Source organism: Schistocerca cancellata, chromosome 5 (genome assembly GCF_023864275.1).
Source record: "Schistocerca cancellata isolate TAMUIC-IGC-003103 chromosome 5, iqSchCanc2.1, whole genome shotgun sequence".
Classification (NCBI taxonomy): Eukaryota; Metazoa; Arthropoda; class Insecta; order Orthoptera; family Acrididae; genus Schistocerca; species Schistocerca cancellata.
The window spans coordinates 136,569,108-136,593,619 of NC_064630.1; the positions used below are offsets into that span (position 1 = coordinate 136,569,108).

At 43.2% G+C, this 24,512-nt stretch overlaps 1 protein-coding gene across 3 annotated transcripts in view; it reads right to left on the minus strand.

Annotated features, from left to right (window-relative positions):
* LOC126188158 (tetratricopeptide repeat protein 30A) overlaps nt 1-24,512 on the minus strand; it is a 149,082-nt gene that overhangs the window by 53,405 nt on the left and 71,165 nt on the right. For all 3 annotated transcript variants that reach the window (XM_049929669.1, XM_049929668.1, XM_049929670.1), the window contains one exon: nt 15,956-16,224. In XM_049929669.1, the coding sequence (XP_049785626.1) occupies nt 15,956-16,224 (269 nt within the window). The remainder of the gene's footprint in view (nt 1-15,955; nt 16,225-24,512) is intronic.

The following is a 24,512-nucleotide window of genomic DNA, read 5'->3' on the forward strand; positions in this document are numbered from 1 at the left end:
TTGACAGCAATAGACAGATTCATACTGCATAAGTTAATAAGAGACAGGACTGATCCACCATGGTACACAAAACATGTCAGAACACTGTTGCAGAAGCAACAAAAAAAGTATGCCAAATTCAGTAGAACGCAAAATCCCCAAGACTGGCTAAGTATCACAGAAGCTCAAAATTTAGTGGGGACATCAATGCAAGATGCTTTTATAGTTTCCACAATGAAATATTGTCTCAAAATATGGTAGAAAACCCAAAGAGATTCTGGTTGTATGTAAAGTACACCAGTGCCAAACAACAGTCAATACTGTCACTGCGCAATAGCGATGGAAATGTTACCGATGATGTTGCCACTAAAGTGGAGTTACTAAATACAGTTTTCCGTAATTCCTTCATGAAAGAAGACAAAGTAAATATTCCAGAATTTGAAACAAGAACAGCTGTTAGCATGAGTGACATAAAAGTAGATATCTTAGGTGTTGCAAAACAACTCAAATCACTTAAGAAAGGCAAGTCTTCCTGGTATAACAAACAGGTTCCTCTCAGAGTATGCAGACACAATAGCACCTTTCTTAGCATTCATATACAACTGCTCACTTGAAGAAAGGTCTGTCCCTGAAGACTGGAAGATAGCACAGGTCACACCAACATTCAAGAAAGGAAATAGGAGTAACCCATTGAATTACAGACCCATATCACTGACCTCGATTTGCAGTAGGATTTTGGAGCATATACTGTACTCGAACATTATGAATCACCTTGAAGAAAACGACTTATTGATACATAACCAACACGGGTTCAGAAAATATCATTCTTGTGCAACACAGCAAGCTCTTTATTCCCATGAAGTAATGAGTGCTGTCAACAAGGGATCTCAGATCGATTCCACATTCCTAGATTTCCACAAGGCTTTTGATACCATTTCTCACAAGCAACTATTAGTCAAATTGCATGCATATAGAGTATAGTCTCAGTTGTGTGACTGGATTTGTGATTTCCTCTCAGAGACGTCACAATTTGTAGTGATAGATGGTAAATCATCGAGTAGATCAGAAGTGATATCTGGCGTTCTGCAAGATAGTGTCATAGGCCCGCCGGCCGAAGTGGCCGTGCGGTTAAAGGCGCTGCAGTCTGGAACCGCAAGACCGCTACGGTCGCAGGTTCGAATCCTGCCTCGGGCATGGATGTTTGTGATGTCCTTAGGTTAGTTGGGTTTAACTAGTTCTAAGTTCTGGGGGACTAATGACCTCAGCAGTTGAGTCCCGTAGTGCTCAGAGCCATTTGAACCATTTTTGTCATAGGCCCTCTGCTGTTCCTGATTTATATAAATGATCTAGGTGACAATCTGAGCAGCCCTCTTAGACTGTTAGCAGATGGCGCTGTAATTTACTGTCTAGTAAAATCATCAGACGATCAATTCCAATTACAAAACGATCTAGAGAGAATTTCTGTATGGTGCGAAAAGTGGCAATTAGTACTAAACAAAGAAAAGTGCGAGGTCATCCACATGGGTACTAAAAGAAATCTGATAAACTTTGGGTATACAATAAATCTCACAAATTAAGGGCTGTCAATTTGACTAAATACCAAGGAATTACAATTACGAGCAACTTAAATTGTAAAGACCACACAGATAATATTGTGGGGAAGAAGAAACAAGACTGCGCTTTGTTGGCAGAACACTTAGAAGATGTGACAAACCCACTAAAGAGACAGCCTACATTACACTTGTCCGTCCTCTGCTGGAATATTGCTGTGCGGTATGGGATCCTTACCAGGTAGGACTGACAGAGGACATCGAAAAAGTGCAAAGAAGGGCAGCTCATTTTGTGTTATCGTGCAATAGTGGTGAGAGTGTCACTGATACAATACGCAAATTGGGGTGGCAGTCACTGAAACAAAGACGGTTTTCTTTGCGGCGATATCTACACTCCTGGAAATGGAAAAAAGAACACATTGACACCGGTGTGTCAGACCCACCATACTTGCTCTGGACACTGCGAGAGGGCTGTACAAGCAATGATCACACGCACGGCACAGCGGACACACCAGGAACCGCGGTGTTGGCCGTCGAATGGCGCTAGCTGCGCAGCATTTGTGCACCGCCGCCGTCAGTGTCAGCCAGTTTGCCGTGGCATACGGAGCTCCATCGCAGTCTTTAACACTGGTAGCATGCCGCTACAGCGTGGACGTGAACCGTATGTGCAGTTGACGGACTTTGAGCGAGGGCGTATAGTGGGCATGCGGGAGGCCGGGTGGACGTACCGCCGAATTGCTCAACACGTGGGGCGTGAGGTCTCTACAGTACATCGATGTTGTCGCCAGTGGTCGGCGGAAGGTGCACGTGCCCGTCGACCTGGGACCGGACCACAGCGACGCACGGATGCACGCCAAGACCGTAGGATCCTACGCAGTGCCGTAGGGGACCGCACCGCCACTTCCCAGCAAATTAGGGACACTGTTGCTCCTGGGGTATCGGCGAGGACCATTCGCAACCGTCTCCATGAAGCTGGGCTACGGTCCCGCACACCGTTAGGCCGTCTTCCGCTCACGCCCCAACATCGTGCAGCCCGCCTCCAGTGGTGTCGCGACAGGCGTGAATGGAGGGATGAATGGAGACGTGTCGTCTTCAGCGATGAGAGTCGGTTCTGCCTTGGTGCCAATGATGGTCGTATGCGTGTTTGGCGCCGTGCAGGTGAGCGCCACAATCAGGACTGTATACGACCGAGGCACACAGGGCCAACACCCGGCATCATGGTGTGGGGAGCGATCTCCTACACTGGCCGTACACCACTGGTGATCGTCGAGGGGACACTGAATAGTGCACGGTACATCCAAACCGTCATCGAACCCATCGTTCTACCATTCCTAGACCGGCAAGGGAACTTGCTGTTCCAACAGGACAATGCACGTCCGCATGTATCCCGTGCCACCCAACGTGCTCTAGAAGGTGTAAGTCAACTACCCTGGCCAGCAAGATCTCCAGATCTGTCCCCCATTGAGCATGTTTGGGACTGGATGAAGCGTCGTCTCACGTGGTCTGCACGTCCAGCACGAACGCTGGTCCAACTGAGGCACCAGGTGGAAATGGCATGGCAAGCCGTTCCACAGGACTACATCCAGCATCTCTACGATCGTCTCCATGGGAGAATAGCAGCCTGCATTGCTGCGAAAGGTGGATATACACTGTACTAGTGCCGACATTGTGCATGCTCTGTTGCCTGTGTCTATGTGCCTGTGGTTCTGTCAGTGTGATCATGTGATGTATCTGACCCCAGGAATGTGTCAATAAAGTTTCCCCTTCCTGGGACAATGAATTCACGGTGTTCTTATTTCAATTTCCAGGAGTGTATTTACGAAATTTCAATCGCCAACTTTCTCTTCCAAATGTGTAAATATTTTGTTGACACCCACCTATGTAGAGAGAAATAATCATCATAATAAAATAAGAGAAATCAGAGCTCGAATAGAAAGATTTAGGTGTTCCTTTTTCCCACGCCCCATTCGAGAGTGGAATGGTAGAAAAGTAGAATGAAAATGGTTTGATGAACCCTCTGACAGGCACTTAAGTGTGAATTGCAGAGTAACCATGTAGATGTAGATGTAGATCCTACCAAGTCTTCCCCACCCCCATTCCTTTTCCTCTCTATTCCAGTTTGCACAACCTAGTAGATGTAGATGTAGATCCTACTAAGTCTTCCCCCCACCCCCATTCCTTTTTTTCTCTATTCCAGTTTGCACATATTAACTTCATCTAACTAGTCACATCTTCCACCCCCCTTCTTCACAGTTAACCATCAACTATCACCATTATAATCCTTTTATTTATTTTTTCTTTTATCTCACTGTGTCTTCACATCAATTTCAGTTGGTTTTCACCTTTCATTATTGGCCTACTCCTCCAGATTTCATTTTTTTTTTTTTTTTTTGCCATAATTTCATCCCTTTTGTGATTCTTTCCACATGATTGGGTGTATTTTTGTGAATTTTTTCGGATGTATTTCTATGTTACTAACGCATTTATACACATTTTTATCCTGTACCATGGATCCTTGCACCTTCCATCTATGTCAATACAGAACAGTTTCCTTATCCATAGCATAACCCAGTCCCACTTACTGTTCCTACATTGTTCTTTGGCTCATGGAATCCCGCCAATTTGCCTTACCATCAAATTACCCATCTCTAACTCTTGCCCTCAAGAAACTAGAACAACATCCACAATGCCACCTCAAAAAACTCTCCATCCTTTTCACTTCCTAGTCCCGCCTTGGACTACCACTATCCCCCACCTCTACAACAACCCCCACACCTCCCCCACATCCTCTCATTGATCCTGCCTTGCAGACCTACTACATTTACCTCACCCTCAAACACTCCCTACACCACCATACAGAATCCAGAACCTAAACAGACCCGAAACACAGTTATGAAGCTTTCATCCAAAAGCCTTAGCCTCGCAGAAGAATCAGTCCTTTCCAAAAGTTTCAATTCTGCACCTATCCCAAAATCAGTCATGCAGGACTTGTTGAAGACTTTCTCTTCTTGTCCTGGTCCCTAGAGTGGAAACTCATTTTCGCCACCAACGCTACCAATCAGACTCAATCAAGGCCAGTATTGAAACCTGCCTGACCCATTTCGCTTCTCCATCCAACGGTGATCCACCCCCACTGAAATCCTACCCCTGCTAACTTTCCAGGTTTTCTTAACCTTCAACCTTGCCTCACCATCATTCTCCACAACCCTCAACTTGCAAACTAAACTTACATCTGCAGAAAGAACTGCAATCCATCACCTAAAAACTGATCCCAACCATATAATCCTACGTGCTGACAAAGGCTCCACCACTGTTGTTTTGAGCCGCAAGGATTACCTGGTAGAAGGTCTCCACCATCTGTCAGGTTCAACCACACACAAATCCTGACACAGTGACCCCATTCCAGAAATCCAGCAGGATTTCAACCACAGCCAGTATCGAAACCTGCCTGACCCAGTTTGCACCTCCATCCAACCGTGATCCATCCCCACTGCCCCCAGATTATCCCCTGCTAACTTTCCAGATTTTCTTAACCTTCAACCTTGCCTCACCATCATTCTCCACAACCCTCAACTTGCAAACTAAACTTACATCTGCAGAAAGAACTGCAATCCATCATCTAAAAACTGATCCCGACCATATAATCCTACGTGCTGACAGAGGCCCCACCACTGTTGTTTTGAGCCGCAAGGATTACCTGGCAGAAGGACTCCGCCATCTGTCAGGTTCATCCACACACAAACCCTGACACAGTGACCCCATTCCAGAATTCCAACATGATCTCCAGTCTCTCCTCAAATCCTTTAGGCCCATCCTAGGACCTCTCCTTGGAGTCTATCTCTCTCCTCACCCCTACCCATAAACTCAACCACTTAGGATACCCTATTTTGGTTGGTTACTGTGCCCCCACTGAGAGAATCCTTGCTCTCGTAGACCAACACCTTCAGCCTATTACCCACAACCTACCCTTCTATAAAAAAGATACCAACAACTTCCTCCACTGACTCTCCACAGTTCCTGTTCCTGTACCACATGATGTCCTGCTCGTCACTGTTGATCCCACCTCGCCACCTCCCTTTACACTATCATCCCTAATGCCGTGGACCTACCTTTCCTAGCGCCTGATGGATTCCAAACCTACAACATCCTTCCTAATCGCCATAACCAACTATGTACTCACCAACAATCACTGCTCCTTTGAAGGAATTACCAGCAAGAAAACACAGGGTACAGCTATGGGCAAGTACATGACACCATCCTATGCCAACCTATTCATAGGCCATCCAGTGGAATCCTTCTTAAACACCCGGAATCCAAACCCCTCGCCTGGTTCAGATTCACTGATAACATCATCAGTATCTGGATCAAGGGTGAGGACACCCTACCCATATTCCTCCAGAACTTCAACACCCCCACATATGCTTCACCTGTCCTACTCAACCCAACAAGATACCTTCCTCGATGTTGACCTCCATCTCAAAGATCATCAGTACCTTTAACCATGTCAAACTTAACAACCACCAGCAGTCCCTCCACTTCAACAGCTGCCACCCATTCCATATCAAAATGTCCCTTCCATACAGCATACTCACCCATGGCCGTCACGTCTGTAGTGACAAGCAGTCCTCCCTGAAATACACCGAGGGTCTCACTGAGGCCTTCACAGACCATAATTACCCTCCCAACCTTGTACAAAAACAGATCTCCCATGCCTTATCTCTCAAGTCACCCATTACCTCCCAAAGTGCCCTGCCTGGGCAAAGAGGGGCATTCCCCTCATGACTCAGTACCACCCAGGACTGGAGCAACTGAATCACATTCTCCGCCAGGATTTTTGACTACCTCTCATCGTGCCCTGAAATGACGAATGTCCTACCACTATCCTTCTCACCCCTCCCAAGGTGGTATTCTGCCACCCACTGAACTGACACAATAACCTCATCCATCCCTAGACAACTTCTGCTTTCCTGCTCCCAACCCCTTACCTCATGGTTCATATCCTTGTAATAGACCTAATGCAAGACCTGTCCCACACATCCTCCCACCACCACTTACTCCAGTCTGGTCACAACATTCATCACCTATCCCACCAAAGGCATGGGTACCTGTGAAACCAAATATTGACTCTTTCATTAGCATTAATCCTCCTCCTATTCCTGGTATACAATAAAAATGGCTTGTCTGTAGTAACAACACAGGTACCATAATTCCTGTCTGCAACTACACCAATTGCAAACGTACGAAAGGCAATAATGTCTCTGTCGTAATATGACTCCAGTCCAGCAAGAGGTTTTTTGTTACCCCTTACTATAGCTAAAGTCATCCATGAATTACCAGTCACAACCTAATTTGTAGTGCAAGAAAAATTAATCTTACACCCAACAAATGTAAGAGGACCAGTTAGTAGCTCTTGTTGAGATACTTGATTTGGTGTCATATCAAAACTGCTAACAGTCTTGTAAACTGGAAGTCTTGAACGACGAGTATATCTTCTCCTCCTGTAAGGCATGGCTGCATGCTACGTGCGGCTGCCTCGAGTCGAATGAGCATGCTGTTGCCTCACGAGCGAGATATACAGTCCTGTGACGTCAGAGCGATAAGCTTATCTGGGCATGGCAGCAGAAGTTGGCCCGCGCTAGAGAGCAATGGCTGCACCAGAAGGGACCCTTTCCAGCGGATTGCGCTCTGTTAAAACTAGAGCGCGACCCTCCGCGGCCTACCGGCCTACCTACCACTGTGCTGCAGTCTCCATGGACAGGACAACCAACAAGCTGTCTGTTCCCATGAATGGCCACCGATGTTGCCCAATTCATTCAATGATTTCTTCACAGCCTATGCAATCTGGATGTTCCCAACAACAACAGCTTTTCTGAATTTTGCAGGTGGGAACTCTCCCTGCAATATATTCTACATTCCTGTAAATCTCCTGGCCTAAACCTTGTTAGTCTTTGTCCGTACCCTGTAGCCTCTCCCCTGTTCCCATTCCAGCCCTACATAGTCCTCTATTCTGCCAATGCACCAACGGTCCTTTTACATCTCTCCTTTTCTGCTAACCCTCCCCCGCCCTCTGTCTAACCTCCCAACTGTACCCAGTTGCCCTACCCTCTCTCCATCTCATCCCTGGAAGCTCCCACAAGCAGCACTTAACTGTTCCCCATCCCTACCCTGCTATCTCTCCCCATCCCTATTCAGCCTCCTCCTTACCTCCACCATCTGGTTGCAACTCCCATCATGCACTGCTACTCACAATATGGCCTCAGCAGCCAGAGACTGCAGCCATGTGTGTGTGTGTGTGTGAGTTGCATTTGCACGTGTGTGTGTGTGTGTGTGTATGTATATGTTTAACTCTGACAAAGGCCTTATTGGCCAAAAGCTCATTTTCTGACAGTTGTTCTGATGTGCCTATCTGTGCATCTCCACTATATGGTGAGTAGCAACTATCCTTTACATATCATAAATTAACATAAATGATTGTAAGTCTACATAAGGCTACCATACCTGTAATTATGGAATTCACAGCAAACACACACTAAATAATTCTGTCACCTTTTTTATGTTCTTTGTTAACTAATCATTTATTATGTAAACGAGATTACTGTAGGAGCATACAACTCAGTCCAATTAGAAAAATTTAGCCCTCCAGCTTTTCAAACCAGTATGTAGTTTCTGAAACAGTAAAACATTCATACATCTGTCTTTATAATGCCAACCCCAACCTAAAATCTTCAGTCTGTGACCAGCATGCAATCACGTAACATCATGTAGTAGACTCCACAGCTAGCTATCACCATGCCCACATCTCTGCAAGAGCCACTGCCAGATTAGCACATGAGTAACATCTTTGTGATATGTTCAGAGACCTTGATTACTTTGTATTATGTTAAAATGCGCCCAACTGGTACATATGTAATACCATATAAAGAACTCTGTTACCATCATTCTTAGTGTATGTGTGTGACTCAATTGACATGCAAACTTCCACCAGTGACTTATGTTATCTTTCATACAATTCTCTATCTGAGTCTGTTTGTGAATTACTGCCGATTCTGGTATGTAACTTGATATTTGGCTCAAATGGCTCTGAGCACTATGGGACTCAACTTCTGAGGTCATCAGTCCCCTAGAACTTAGAACTAGTTAAACCTAACTAACCTAAGGACATCACACACATCCATGCCCGAGGCAGGATTCGAACCTGCGACCGTAGCGGTCTCGCGGTTCCAGACTGCAGCACCTAGAACCGCACGGCCACTTCGGCCGGCTAACTTGATATTTATTATTTGTGTTGTTTACCACGGGAGCATAATGTGTGCACTGTTTTTCATAAAGTGAAGCCACTATTGTGACATTATAATGTTAGAGTTGGGTTGTGAGAATGCTCCTTAGTTCTGCTGGATATGTTATCCTGCTGAAGGGGACAACAGAAGAACCTACATGTAAAGGATATTTTTGGTGAGAACTGGAGCCAGTCATTGGGGGTCTGATAGAGACAATTCCTGAAAACCCGTTTACAGCAACTCGACAAACTTTCCTCAAGGAGGCACCAAGTGAAGTATGGACTTTACATGTAGGTAGGCTTTCAGCCTCTGTAAATCACAGTTGTACAAGAACAAACTGACTTCCCCAAGAACAATTCAAAGAAGAACTAACTGAAGGATGCACACAAAACTCAGCTTGTGGCTCTGTCTCTGGAAACACTGCCCTTAAGTTGCTGCTGAAAAAACTATGAAGAATGAGAGAAACAAGAGGCTGTGTTGTTAACACAGATAACTTACTATTGTTCATAGCAGAAGATGCCGAGTGCAAATACGAAGACAACTGCAATCACATGCTGCAAACACTGCACAAATTATGTATGGAGAACAAGCTAAAGATGGTTGCACACAAGACAGTTTATTGTTTACTGACAGCAAATCTCTCAAGAGGTAGAAATCCTTCAGTATAAATAAATGAAGAATAGCTAAAAAGAAGAGAGATCATCAGATGTCTATGGGATTGCTGTTAGACAGGAAAAAAACTTCTCTCTAACATCCAATGTATCTGCACGAAAGGACTTAATATAATGAAAAAATTATCAAATCTAGTGCAGAAGTAATTAAAACTGCCATTACCTACATTAAAACATATCACAAGGCAATTCTGACAATTATTGCAGCTTATGGCACTAGAATCTTATTCCTGGGACACAGTAACAACAGGAAGATGTATTTAACATTTCCTCATCCTCAGAAACATAAAGGAGAAACTTAGTTTAACATACAGGGAGCCATCCAGGAGAATGATTTGTCATAGAACATAGACCATAACAATGCTATTCAAAAAAGATAAACTGAAGACTAAGGAATAAATGTGACTACAGCTGTGAATGATCTTTTGGCCTGGTTGGGTGACATACAGTCAACAATGACATGAGAATTTCTTCCAGAATGAGAGTCCCTATTACAATGAGAGAAGAAAAGCTATGGCATAAACTTAACAAAATAACAATCAGGGGTTTCTTGTAATAAATCTACAATGAGGAAACAAGAGACCTGGCAATTGCCCAAAAAGAACCAGAGCATCCAGTCATTAGAGAAGGAGCAGAAGTTGGGCCTATGAAAGGATGGGAAAGGAATTCAGTTGTTCTATCTTCAAAGGAACCTTGCTAGAACAATTTCAGGAAATCATGGAAAACCTTAATATGGAAGACTGGACGAATGTGAATACAAAGCACCAACCACAGCACCACCTTGCTTGGTGAAACAACTATGGGACAGATGCAGCAACAGACCATCTCCAGCACGACAAGTATGTTGTCTTAAGACTTCCACGAACATTGTGCTTCTAGTGGCTACAATGAAGCCCCTCATAGAATGTCACTGAGCAGCAGTTCACAGACTGTGAGTAGCCTCTGACTGTATGGTCAACAGTTGTGACATTTGCCCAAGAGTGCTGCATCCAGAAGCGTAAGAAAAGACATTGGCTCATCTGCGAATGGATATCTGACACCTTGATTCCTCTTCTGTCCTGGAGAAGAATATGCCAGCAGGGCTGAGTGGAAGAAAAATAAAAATAAAGAAATAACTGACAAAACTTTTTTTTAACACAGTAGAATCTTTTTTAATTATTTAATTTTTTTGAATTTATTATTTTCATGTAAATTGCATTATATTACAATAAAGTCTCACACTGAAATTAAGCCAGATCGTAACTTTCTGTACCACAAAAAGTTGCTTCCCAAGAACTGGAGGGAAAGTACACTGCAAAATCACAGAAAGTTAAAGTTAAATTTTGTTAAAATTTAATTATATATTTAGAAATGTATGGTGCACAATAACATCAAGGCTGCAGACTATTCGAAGTTATGCCCACATACCAGTGACCTAAATAAAATATGTAATAATCAATACACTTATATATACAGGGTGTACACAAAGTCCGGGAACACTTTCAATTATTTATTGCACAAGAACTAAACAGTGTACAGATGTCATATATTATTGCCATACCCGTGTACTATGAGAGTCGCTTCCCGTATTCTCTCCCGGAGCTCTGCTACATCACATGGTAGGGGCGGTACATACACCAGATCTTTAATGTGTCCCCACAGAAAAAAGTCACATGAAGTGAGATCTGATGATCAGGGAGGCCATTTCTTGAAACAGCTGTCCCCTTTTGTAGCACTGGCGATCCACCAATGCGGCAACTCCGTGTTCAGGTACTTACAAACTTCATGATGAAAATGGGGTGGAGCCCTGTCCTGCTGAAAGATGAAAGAAGAGTACAATTGCATTTGAGGCATTAGCCATTGCTGCAACATGTCCAAGTAGGAATATCCAGTGACAGTGCTATTGGCGAAGAAGAATGGCCCGTACAGTTTTTGACATGACAAGGCACAAAAAACATTTATCTTTGGGGACTCACGCTCAAATTCAGTTAATTCACATGGATGCTTTGTATCCCAGATTTGACAATTATGCCTGTTCACTTTCCCATTAATGTGAAAAGTGGCTCTGTCACAAAAAATTAAGCGATCAGCAATGCCATCCCCATCCTCATTCAATTGATGCAACTGCGAACAAAACTCAAAACGCTTGTCTTTGTCGTTGTCACTGAGCTTCTGCACTAGCTCCAATTTGAATGGTTTCAAAGACAGCTTCTGACACAGGACTTTCCACACTGTCATTGGAGCAATTTTTAGTTCACAGGATGCATGATGCACCAGTTTCTTTGGACTCCTTATGAATGTCTCTTGTACGCACTCCACATCCACTTCACTCACACTGGCACATCTGCTTCTCTTTACCGGGCACAAGCAACGCGTCGTAATGAATTTGTTGTGCCAGTGGTAAATGGCCTTCCTTGTTGGTGGCTTCTTACTGTACTTGGTTCTAAACATCTGTGGAACAGCTGTAGCACTCTTATTTTTGTTGAACTCCAACACACAGAAAGCTCGCTCGGCACCTGAACTCGCCATGTTTGCGACTAGTGCTGACTATCGGCAAATTACCAAACTATGCTGTAGCGGTATACATGAAAGAAAACTTTCAGGGTTTCTTTTCAATATGACAAAGTTTGGTTCTAGTGCAGTAAATAATTGAAAGTGTTCCTGGACTTCACGTACACCCTGTGTAAATGGGTCGCGTATCCGTATATTTCACTTTGTAACCAAAACTATTCACTGCAGACAAATGGCATTTATGCATGTGAGTAGCCTTAAGTCTTGCATTGTGCACTATGGTGTTTTGGTCATGGTGGGTGGAAATGGGTGGTTGTGGATGGTAAAAATTGTAATGCCAATGTAATTAAGAGACAGCACTGCCAACACAAACTGTGTGGTGTAATCTCTGCCTCTGCACATCTCAGTATTATTTATAATAATAGAAAGAAAAAAAAAACAAAGGAAAAACTGCTCATGAAAACTGTGATTCGGTTCCAGTTCAATATTTAAAGCAGGAGAAATTTATATCTTCACACTTAAAGCTTTCAGCCAATGGCCATAGTCAACAACAGATACACATACACACACACACACTCACGCAAATGCAACTCACACACACGACACATGACTGCAGTCTCAGGCAACTGAAATCACACTGCGAGCAGCAGCACCAGTGCATGATGGGAGTGGTGACTGGGTGGGGAGGGACAGAGATATTATGGTAGGAATGAGAGGTGGGGAGCAGTGGAGTGGGGGGGGGGGGGGGCGGGGGCAGCAGCAGAAAAGGAGAAAAATAGAAATAGAGGAAATAAATAAAAAAACAAAAAAAGACTGGGTGTGGTGGTAGAATGACAGCTGTGTAGTGCTGGAATGGGAGCAGGAAAGGGGCTGCATGGGTGAGGACAGGAACTAATGAAGGTTGAGGCCAGGAGGTTTATGGGAACGTAGGATGTATTGCAGGGAAAATTCCCGCCTGCACAATTCAGAAAAGCTGGTGTTAGTGGGAAGGATCCAGATGGAACAGGCTGTTAAGCAGTAATTGAAATGAAGGATATCATGTTTGGCAGCGTCACAGTTTGTCGGTGGCCATTTATGCAGACAGACAGCTTGTTGGTTGTCATGCCTACATAGAATGCAGCACAGTGGTTGCAGCTTAGCTTGTAGACCACATGACTTGTTTCACAGGTAGCCCTGCCTTTGATGGGAAAATTGATGTTAGTGATAGGACTGGAGTAGGTGGTGATGGTAGGTTGTATGGGACAGGTCTTGCATCTAGGTCTATTACCGGGCCATAAGCCATGAGGTAAGGGATTGGGAGCAGGAGTCATGTAAGGATGGACGAATATATTGTGAAGGTTCGGTGGATGACGGAATACCACTGTGGGAGAAGTGGGAACGATAGTGGGTAGGACATTTCTCATTTCAGGGCATGATGAGAGGTAATCGCAATGCTGGTGGAAAATATAACTCAGTTGCTCCAGTCCCGGATGGTACTGAGTTACGAGGGGTATGCTCCTCTGTGGCTGGACGGTGGGGCTTTGGGAGGTGGTGGGAGACTGGATAGATAAGGCATGGGAGATTTGTTTTTGTACAAAGTTGGGAGGATAATTATGGTCAGTGAAGGCTTCAGTGAGGCCCTCAGTATATTTTGAGAGGCGCTGCTCGTCACTGCAGATGCGATGACCATGGGTGGCTAGGCTGTACTATTGGGACTTCTTGGTATGGAATGGGTGGCACAGGGTACCACAAAATGGGAGTGAGGAGACATAAGTAGGAAGGAGGTGACAGGACAGAATGGGCGGAAAAAAATTCTGAGAACAGAGAATGTGTTGTAAAGATAACTCCTATCTGCACAATTCAGAAAAGCTGGTGGTGAAGGGGAGGCCTGGGCTGTGAAGCAGACATAAAAATAAAGCAAGTTATGTTCAGCTGCATGTTATGCCACAGGGTGGTCTACTTTGCTCTTGGACACAATTTGCTGGTGGCTATTGATCCTGTGGATAGCTGGTTGGCAGTCACACCAATATAAAAAGCTGTGCAGTGAATGTAGCAGAGATGGTATATGACATGGCCGTACATATTGGGAGTTATCCTTGCAACACATTCTTTGTTCCCAACATTATTGTGGACTCAACTTACGGTAACCTACTATCCTACCAACCTCCAACCAACAGTTTCCGCCCCTTCTGACCTATCACCTCCTTCCTATGTCCCCTCACCCTCACTGTGTGCCACCCTATGCCAACACACCTGCTCATCTTTCCCCTTCCCTGCTCCTCTCCTTTTCTGCTGCCCCCCCCCCCCCTCCATACTCCCTGCCTGATGCTGCACCTGGTGACAGTCTTGTCATGCTTCCATCTAGACCTTTCCACACACTAGCTTACAGTATGTAGCAATCTATCCTTTTCCTTATGTTATTGATATTCCAACCAGGAGTTTCCATTATTTAAAATTAATACAATATTCACTTCTTAAAGTCCAATTACTTCCATTACTTTTCTTTCTTTTTCTTCATTCAAACAACAGAGAATCCAGGATGGAGCAATAACAATCAAAAGTGACAAGATTGCTACTCACCACACAGAGGAGGCATTGAGTAGCAGACAGTAACAATAAAAAAGAATGCCAGATATATTCAGCTATCAAAGTAAGTCATCCATGAGACATAGAAAAAACACAAACATTCACATATGCACAACTCGCACATACATGGACACTGTCATCTCAGGACACTAATGACTTATTCGAGCCATGCACGTGTGAGTAGTGTTTGTGTGAAAGTGTTTGAGTTTTCCAGACCTGATGAAAGACCTAGCTGAATATGTTTAGCATTCTTTTCCTTTGTGCCCACATGCAACTCAAAGCCTCCTCTATGTTGGGAGTAGCAATCTATATTTTCCGATTGTTGTTTGGGTATGAGTGTCACAGCTAGCCACTTGTGTATGGGGAATCATGTTCCCAAGCCTACAAGGTGTCTACAGTACCCGCAAGAGCTGTCAAAGAAGAAGAGAAATCAACTCTATCACAAGGTAACAACTAGCCAGGAGCACTTGGGTGTGGAAGCATTTTGGTACAGCAGCAGACATTTGTATGAGTAGGTGCCACTAGCCATGAAAGTGTGAGCAGATCCCCACCCTCCTCTTCTTGATAATCGCAGTAGCAGATGTCCTTACCATCTCACAATGTATTTCAGTCAGTTAATGTACTGATAAAACATGAGGAATGCCTGGGCAGATGTAAGAATGTGTCTTCTCAACACTGTCTCGATGAATTAATTCATAGATAAATAAATATCTGAGAATACACTGTATATGATCATGTCTTCATTTTCAGTTGACTTGTGATACAGCAGCTGAACTACTGACTCAGATAGTGTCATTTGATATCTCAAATACGTAGTAAATGTCTGCATGCAGCAGCAACTAGTGTTGTTCCAGGATCATGAGAACAGAGGAGATATTTAACACTTAGCAAGGATATGTCAAATACATTTTCCATGCTAATCACCAACAGCCAGCTGGAAAGTAATGCCTGCAGAAACTTCCTCTATGGTACGACAAATATTTTACTTATGGCATATACTCTAAATACTGTCACAATCTCAACCAGTAATTTTTTCTTGAAACTTCATGGCAGGTTAAAACTGTGTGCCGGACCGAGACTCGAACTCGGGACCTTTGCCTTTCGCAGGCAAGTGCTTTATCAAGAAGCACTTGCCCGTGAAAGGCAAAGGTCCCGAGTTCAAGTCTCAGTCTGGCACACAGATTCAATCTGCCAGGAAGTTTCATATCAGTGCACATTCTGCTGCAGAGTGAAAATCTTATTCTGGAATTTTTTCTTGCCTGGCAAAGAACAGTACAACCGTTATGATCCATTATTTACTTTAATCAGTCAAACTTGCAACAATTCTCATGTGTTTTACCAACTTATTTTTCGCTATTTATTAACTAAAAATTAATTAATGATTTTGAGGAAGACATCTAAAATTGAGAGGGAACTAACTTACTGGAGTGAGATATTTGTATGTAAGGCTTGCATTATCTGCAAGAACGTCAGCTGCCAGGTCGAAATACTCATATTTACAGTAAAGCAGCAAGAGATTTCCAAATGTTTCAGGAGGAAATGGGTTTTGTTGTAATAAGAACTGAAGCTTTTCAAATCCTTCTGTGGGCTTTGTGTCCATATTCATCAGTGCTTGGTTATGGAGTGTAACAGCATCTAGTTCTTCCTCAGACCTTGGAGGCATATCAGTTAAAGCTTCCCTAGCAGCTTCATCTGTAAAGAAATGACAACAGTGTTTAAAATTATTACACTTCTTCTGGGCACATAAAAGTGTGAAAAACACAAAAAAATGTTCAACATGTATAAGATGATTGATGAGAAAAGACAATCTTTGTAAGTAAATATGCTCTGCAGCAGTCTTAAAGATGTAATATAATGATCAATAAAAATAGAATAAATTGAGCAGGATAAGATCACACATCCCCAGATGATAAATTAATCCAAGTGAAATATTGCGGGAAACTAGATTAAAACGACCACTACCATAAAAAGAACATTTGACAACAAAGTTATAAATGAAAGAAATAATGCAGAGAACGACTGCAGCAAAAATAAAATCATGAGAAAAAAAGAAGGACACTCAAAAGCATGTATAGGTTTTTTTTTAAATGGCCTACACATATAAATAAATATTTGTAATAATTTTTATTTGTGCCGTCCTCACGTGACAAAGATATTCTAGGGAGGTATAATTATATCAGAGTAAGCTGATGGAAAATTTAAAGCTATACTACCAATTTTTTATGTACCTCAATTGTTCCTTTTCACCTATGCCATTGTCTGTCGGTCTTTTGAGTTAAAAGTTATAATATGGGAAAGTCACAAGTTTTCATTCTCCTATTGTCCGCCCAGATAGCTGAGTGGTCAGCGTGACGGATTGCCGTCCTACAGGCCGGGTTCGATTCTTGTCTGGGTCGGAGATTTTCTCCGCTCAGGGACTGGGTGTTGTGTTGTCTTCATCATCATTTCATCCCCATCCAGCGTGCAGGTTGCCCAATGTGGCGCCGAATGTAATAAGACCTGCACCAAGGCCACTGGACATGCCCCCCAAGGGGCCTCCCAGCTAATGACGCCAAATACTCATTTCCATTTCCACTCTCCTACTGGGCTGCATCCAAATCTGTACATCCCAATGTGATGAGGACTTGTATTTTTAAATGGACCTCTTTGGAGAACAGGTCAACATGAAGAGTGACTAGTTGACACAGCCACCCCGGCATAGTTGTACATCACTGGGAAGATGAGGTAAATATCAAGTTGTAGACCAAAACTCAAAGTAATTACTCTTGAAATCCAGAAATGCCACAATGTTTCTTAACCTGCAAGCATTCATAACTTTGTGCATTTCTGGGCTTACAGTTTCAGGTGTGGCTAAATGTACATCAGCATAACTATGTCAGATCTGAACGAAATACTACCACTAACCACTAAATCTGGTGACCTATACTAGGATGTCACCATCAAGAAAGAGTTAGCACATTTCTAATAATTTAGAATAATTATATAATTTTGTAAATTTTCTGTTATACTAATTGTTGTCTTTCTCTGTTTCATGAATGGGATACTATATTATCGCAACAAGGATAGAAATCACCTTATATGCAAAAGATTAAAGTTAATCAATTGGAGAATTAATTCTGGAAGGTGCACAAAAGCTACTGAAAAGGTAGGACAATTCATGATACATTGCATGCATGAGTGCACTTAGTAGCATCTCTACCAATAGTGATCACAGTACCTTTCCTAATCCAATTCCCAAATTGAAGAAATCTCATAAAATACATAAACATCTGGACAGAAAACTAATTTTAGGGAGTGAAATGTTAGTATACAATTGAGTTATGCCAGTAATGTATTTTGATACTTGTTAGTGAGGCATGACTGAATAGGTTTTGTAGTGATATCTTTACTATTACTTTTTTTCAAAGGTATTCATTTATTTTGTCATTTTGTAAAATTATCAAAAAATGAGCACACAAGATAAGCACATTGCCACATAGATGTCACTGACATGGACATGGCAACAAATGAAATTGAAACTGAAAATGTCTGACGCGGTGACGATGACCAATTACATTTTTTCAATTAATATGGACACAGCTGATAGTAAAATTACCATTTAAAATGATACGATGATGACAGTACATGAGACAGGGGCAAAATTTTCTCAGGGAGTATTTTTTCCCCTGGTGAAAATGTAACACAGGACAGCATGGATTTTTTAACCCATTCTTTGCCTGCTACACTTATGCCTAACGCAAATGTGATTTTGCATTGTGCACAACAGAAAACCCGAGCTTCAATGATTTCCAGAATGAGTTTAAGGAAGAGCAAAAACATACATTTAGTAATCTTAATGAGAAAAATCAAACACTTAAGCAAAGCAGCAATGAAAAATTTAATGATTTTACAAAACGACAGATACACAAAAGGAATTACTTGAACAGCAAAAGCAGACTCTTGATGCTTTCAGAACTAACATAACACAAGAGTTCAATGACTTGGCAAAATATTTGCATGCCGATCTCTCAAATGAATTATCAGATCAACTTGTAAATATGGGGAAAGATCTAAAAAACAGTTGCTCATTGATTTGTCACAAGATATAAATAATTTAAGCCAAAAAGTGTCATCAACAGGTGAGACACAAGAACAGTTTGTGGAAAAGGTGAGGGAGATATCTGAGGCTCAGACAAAAATGCAGCAGGAGCAGTCACAATTGTACCAGAATATAAATACACTTGCAGGTACCATTGATGGGCTGCAAACAGCAAACAAAGGTCTACCTGAACAGGTGCAAGACCTGTCCTTGCAACTAGGTAGCATAAGTTTAAATATACAGTTCATGAGAAAGGAGCAAGAAAGGATAGATAAAGACATTACAGAAATAAAGAATAGAGCTGAGGCTGGTATGCTAGACCAGTACCCTGATACAGAAGGTAATCCAGGAACACATGGGTTATGTAGATGTGATTGAGGAAGTGATGAAGGTACAGAAGGCAGAACTAAGAGCTGAAATAGATCAGAGGTTGAAAGCAATGGAGGAAAAGTTGTGGATCAACATTGTCAGCAACACAAAAGGAAAGAGAACATTCATCCCCAACTTATCAGGTGTCAACAGACATCACAGATAATCCGAACATCTGTTCACATTTGAACTCTAACCCTTCACGTGAAACAGATGACAACTATAACAAGCAGCATATGCTGCCGACTTCTGCCCCTGCTGCACAGAGGTATTCGGAATATGATCTGATACATCAAAACAATGCCACACCGGCAATGGACAGTGCTGCATGCCTTTCTACTTTGCTCATGATTGAAGGCTTATTACAACTCAAGCAGTTTCTTATTTTTTCTTCCAAAGGTAAGCAAACAAACCCAGTCATGTTCATAAGCGCCTTCTGGAATGTTTTGCCAATGAACTGGACTGAAGTGCAGAAGATATGCTTTTTGGTGGGTTATACATAGGGTGATGTCTTGCTGTGGGCCACTGACATGGCAAAAAAGTCACATGCACAAATAGATTGAAAGGGCATTCCTAGACAAGTTTTGTCCATTGCAGTACAAGACAGATTGAGGCATGAAGTGTTTAACCCGGCACCATTCAGCAGAAAACACAGAGGGCTCAGAAGATACTTCAAAAAGTATCTAAATAAAACCTGTTACTGGACATACCTGATATCACACATAGGTGTTCTAAAAATTTTGAAAAGCCAACAACCGGCTAACATTTGTGAGAAATTAATCACCACTACTTAGCATGCTATTTCTCATGTCCATTTCTCAAGTCCATTGATCTTATCTATGAAGAGAGACCTGTGCATGCACAAAGTGACAGTGCGCAGACAGATCCCACAAGAACTAACAAACAACATGGCGGGAATGGCAATAACCACCAACATGGTTGGCAGCCATATACCCCTCACAGCTATACTAACAGGAACCAATTTGGTGATGGAAAGGGACAAAAATTCAAGCGAGGATATAAAAATAACCAAGGACAGAATTTCAATTATCAGAATTTAATGGCCACAGAGGTTATAATCAGCAAGTGTACAATGCACCATTGACCATGGGCAATGACCCGAATAGCACCTGGCAAGGGTAGAATGCAACCAGGTGACAAAATAATTCCCTGCTGCCTGACTATAATCAGTACAATCAAAATTACATTTTGAATAGTGGCCAGGGACAATGAAATTTCAAATTGAGAGCCACACAGGGTTCTAACAGATGAAACCAGGTGCATAATGTGCACATAGTTGAGGCTACCCCTAACGAGGAGGTTGCTGCTCAAGGTAATTCAGAAAATATGAACCAGTCTCGATAGGCCACCATTTGATGACCAGTAATATGGGTAGGGGCATGGAACAGTTAAAAGCTGTTTTCTTAGATATGACAACTGTGGTGATATCAAAGATAACCTGTGCCAGGAATACATTTCCAACTGTGTAGATGAAAATGAAGACACAGGACAGGCACTAATCAATGCACAAATACAGGGTGACAGTTACTGAACTATAAGAAATAAAACTGTCATAACTTCTGAACGATTTGCTTTAGGACATTAAAATTGCACAGTTGGCTGTGGGACATGATAGGAATCTGTATGCACATGCTCGCGAACCTTGTTGTTGTTGCCCATTTGCACATGAAAATGTCACAGTGCTTGTGAAGGCCTACTATGCAAGCAATAACAGCCCACCTGTGGCTCAAAGGAAGTTTGCGACTGAGTTCAAACTGGAGACAACCGGTCCAATTGTGTTAACAATCAAGAAGTTTTAATTCACAAGTTTTAGAGAAAGGGTAGTGTTCGTGATGACAATGTTGGCAATGTTGGTAATCCAAAAATGTTGAAAATGCCTGAAAACATTGAGAAGACACATGTGTTTCAAATCAGCCCCAAGAAATCAATCAGATGAGCTGCACAACAGGTGGGAATCAATGGGGAGACACTGTGACAAACTGCTGTTGCAGACCTGCGTCTCTTCCCATATAAAATTCAAGCCAATCACCCATTAACACACAGGGCCAAGGAACAGTGGTTAGGTTTCACCAATGCTATTGTCCACAGAATTGGCAAACAGGACTTTGATGTGAGCACGGTTTGGTATAGCAACGAAGCCCACTTTCATTTGGATGGGTTCGTCAATAAGCAAAACTCATACGTTTGGGGAACTGAGAATCCACATTTCACATTCAAGAAGTCTTTTCAGCCTCATTGGGTGACTGTGTGGTGTGCAATGTCCAATTACAGAATAATCGGTGCGATATTCCTTGATGGCACAGTGGCAACTACTGAACAGTATGTGAAGGTTTTGGAAGACAATTCCACCCCCATTACCCAAAGTGACCCTGATTTTGAAAATATGTGGTTCATGCAAGACGAAGCTCAACCCCATCAAAGCAGGAGAGTGTTTGATGTCCTTGAGGAGCACACTGGAGACAGCATTCTGACTCCAGGGTGCCCAGAGGCCACTGGCATGGGCCTTGATTGGCCGCCATATTCTCCGGATCTGAACACATGTGAATCCTTTTTGTGGGGCTATATTAAAGCCAAGGTGAACAGCAATAAACCCGAAGCCATTGCTAAGCTGAAAACTGCCTTTCAGGATGTCATTCACAGCATGGATATTCCAACACTTCAGCAAGTCATGGAGAATTTCACTATTCATCTGCGCCTATCTGTAGTAAAAAAACAATGGAAAATCCAGGATAGAATGTAACAATACAAGAGAAAGAAAGTTGCTACTCACCATATAGCAGAGATGCTGTGCTGCAATAGGCACAATAAAAAGATTCACTCAATCATAACTTTTGGCCATTAAGGCCTTTGTCAGCAGTAGACACACATACACACACGCACACACACACTCACGCAAGCGCAACTTGCACACACGTCTGTAGTCTCAGAGAGCTAAGACTACACTGCGAGCAGCAGCACCAGTGCATGATGGGAGTGGTGACTGGGTGAGGGTAAGGAGGAGGCTGGGGCGGGGAGGGGGAGGGATAGTATGGTGGGAGTGGCAGACAGTGAAGTGTTGCAGTTTAGTCGGAGGGTAGGAGAGAAGGTGCGGAGGGGGGAGGGGGTAAGTAGTGGAAAGGAGAGAAATAAAATAAAAATAAAAATAAATTCTTTACTGTGTTTCTCTTGCTACCTTATGAACCGCACTGCACACTCTACTTACGAGCCACACTGTATCAACGGACTCGGCCGGTTGCAACAGACGGCCTCAAGAACATGCTGATTGTTGGTGCAGTATCTTATGTCCCACATTACTTCCGCCAATATAATTAAGCCTATACTTTCAAACTGATCATGCTCCCTGTGTCAGTTCCCGTATTTTTGCGTGTTATCTCCCGCGCTTTCCCGGTGCCACATGATCTTACATCTCTAACTACGAACCCCTCCCCACCCCCCTCACTTTCTCCATTCTATCCCTGTTCGCACCCACTAAATCCACTCATCCAGTCACATCTGCCGTCCCCCTTCTCTATGCTTATCCACCCCCAAACCTGCTACATTCTCTACTTTGACCTTTGTGACTTCATGTCAATTTTAGTGAGTTTTCGCCTTCCACTATCATCATCTTCCTCAGATTTCATCTCATTTTTCCCCATTTCATATTTTTCACATGTATTTGGTGTATTTTTGCATAATTTTCTAGACGTAATTCTACTTTCTTACTTTTTTTTTTTTTTTTTTGCAGTTTTGTACCACCATGGATCCTTGCTCTTTCCATCTGCATCAATACAGAAAAGTTTCCTTACCCCTAGGCAGATCCCAGTCCCATATACTGTTCCTGCATTGCTGCTTGGCTCATGAAATCCCCGCTTATGGCCTTACCATCAAATTACCCATCTCTGGTTGCCGCCCCTCATTCCACAATGACCTCCACCTGTTCAGACTCCGCCAGTCCTTAGCCCTCACCAACACAGTCCTGTAAAACCATATCAACAAAGCCCAATCCTCCTTGCAGTACCTTCTCTCCATCCGCAAAATTCTCCTGCTATGTAATCCGTAATTCCTGGAACCCATAACTCACACTGAAACTCTTGCCCTGCAGGAACTTGAGCAACATGCACAACACCACCTCAAAAAGCTCTCCACCCTGCTCACTTCCTACTCCTGCCTCGGAGTACTACTGTCCACCACACCACCTCTACAACAATCTCCAAACCTCCCCCCCCCCCCCTCCCCATAGCTGACAAACCTTGTCTCACAGACCTACTACACTTACCCCACCCTCCAAAACTCCCTCCCACCACCACACAGAACTCAAAACCTAAGCAGACCCGCAACACAGCCATGAACCTTTTCTCCAGAAGCCTTAGTCCCACAGAAATATCAGTCCTTTCCAAAGGCCTCACCTTTTGCCCCACTCCAAAATTCAACCATGCAGGACTAATTAAAGACCTTCTCTCCTTCTCCCGGTCCCTGCAGTGGAAACACTTTGTTGCCACCAACCCAACCAATCAGACTCAACCAAAGACCAATATTGAACCTTGCCTAACATAGTTCACTCCTCGATCCAACCATGATCCAGCCCCACTGCCTCCAAACCACCCCTGTTACCTATCCAGAATTTCTTATCCTCGAACCTTGCCTCACCATCATTCCCCAAATCCCCCAACATGCATACTAACCTTACATCCACAGAAAGAACCACAGTCCACCATCTAAAAACTGATCCTGATATTATAATCCTACCTGCAGACAAAGGCTCCACCACCGTAATTTTGAACGACAAGGATTATGTGGCAGAAGGACTCCATCAGCTGTCAGATACTTCCACCTACAGACCATGCCACAGTGATCCCATTCCAGCAAATCCAGCAGGATCTCCAGTCACTATTCAAATCCTTAGGCCCATCCCAGAACCTCTCTCCACAGTCCATCTCTCTACTTACCCCTACCACTCCCCGCACTCCCACCTTCTACATGCTTCCTAAAGTCCATAGACCCAACCACCCAGGATGCCCCATTGTGGCTGGTTACTGTGCCCCCACTGAGAGAATCTCTGCTCTCATAGACCAACACCTTCAACCTATTGCCCGGAACCTATCCTCCTATATAAAAGATACCAACCATTTCCTCGACCGACACACCACAGTTCCTTTCCCTTTACCACACGGTCACTATTGATGCCACCTCCCTGTATACTAACATTCCTAATGCCCATGGCCTTACTGCTATCAAACACTACCTTTCCAGACACCCTATGGATTCCAAACCAACAACCTCCTTCCTAGTCTCCATGACCAACTATATCCTCACCCACAATTACTTCTGCTTTGAAGACTACCTACAAACAAATCTGCGGTACGGCTATGGGCACCTGCATGGCACCATCCTATGCTAACCTATTCATGCGCCATCTAGAGGAATCCTTCCTACAAACCCAGAAGACTAAACCCCTATCTGGTTCAGATTCATTGAGGACATCTTTGCTATCTGGATTGAAGGTGAGGACACCTTATTCACATTCCTCCAGAAC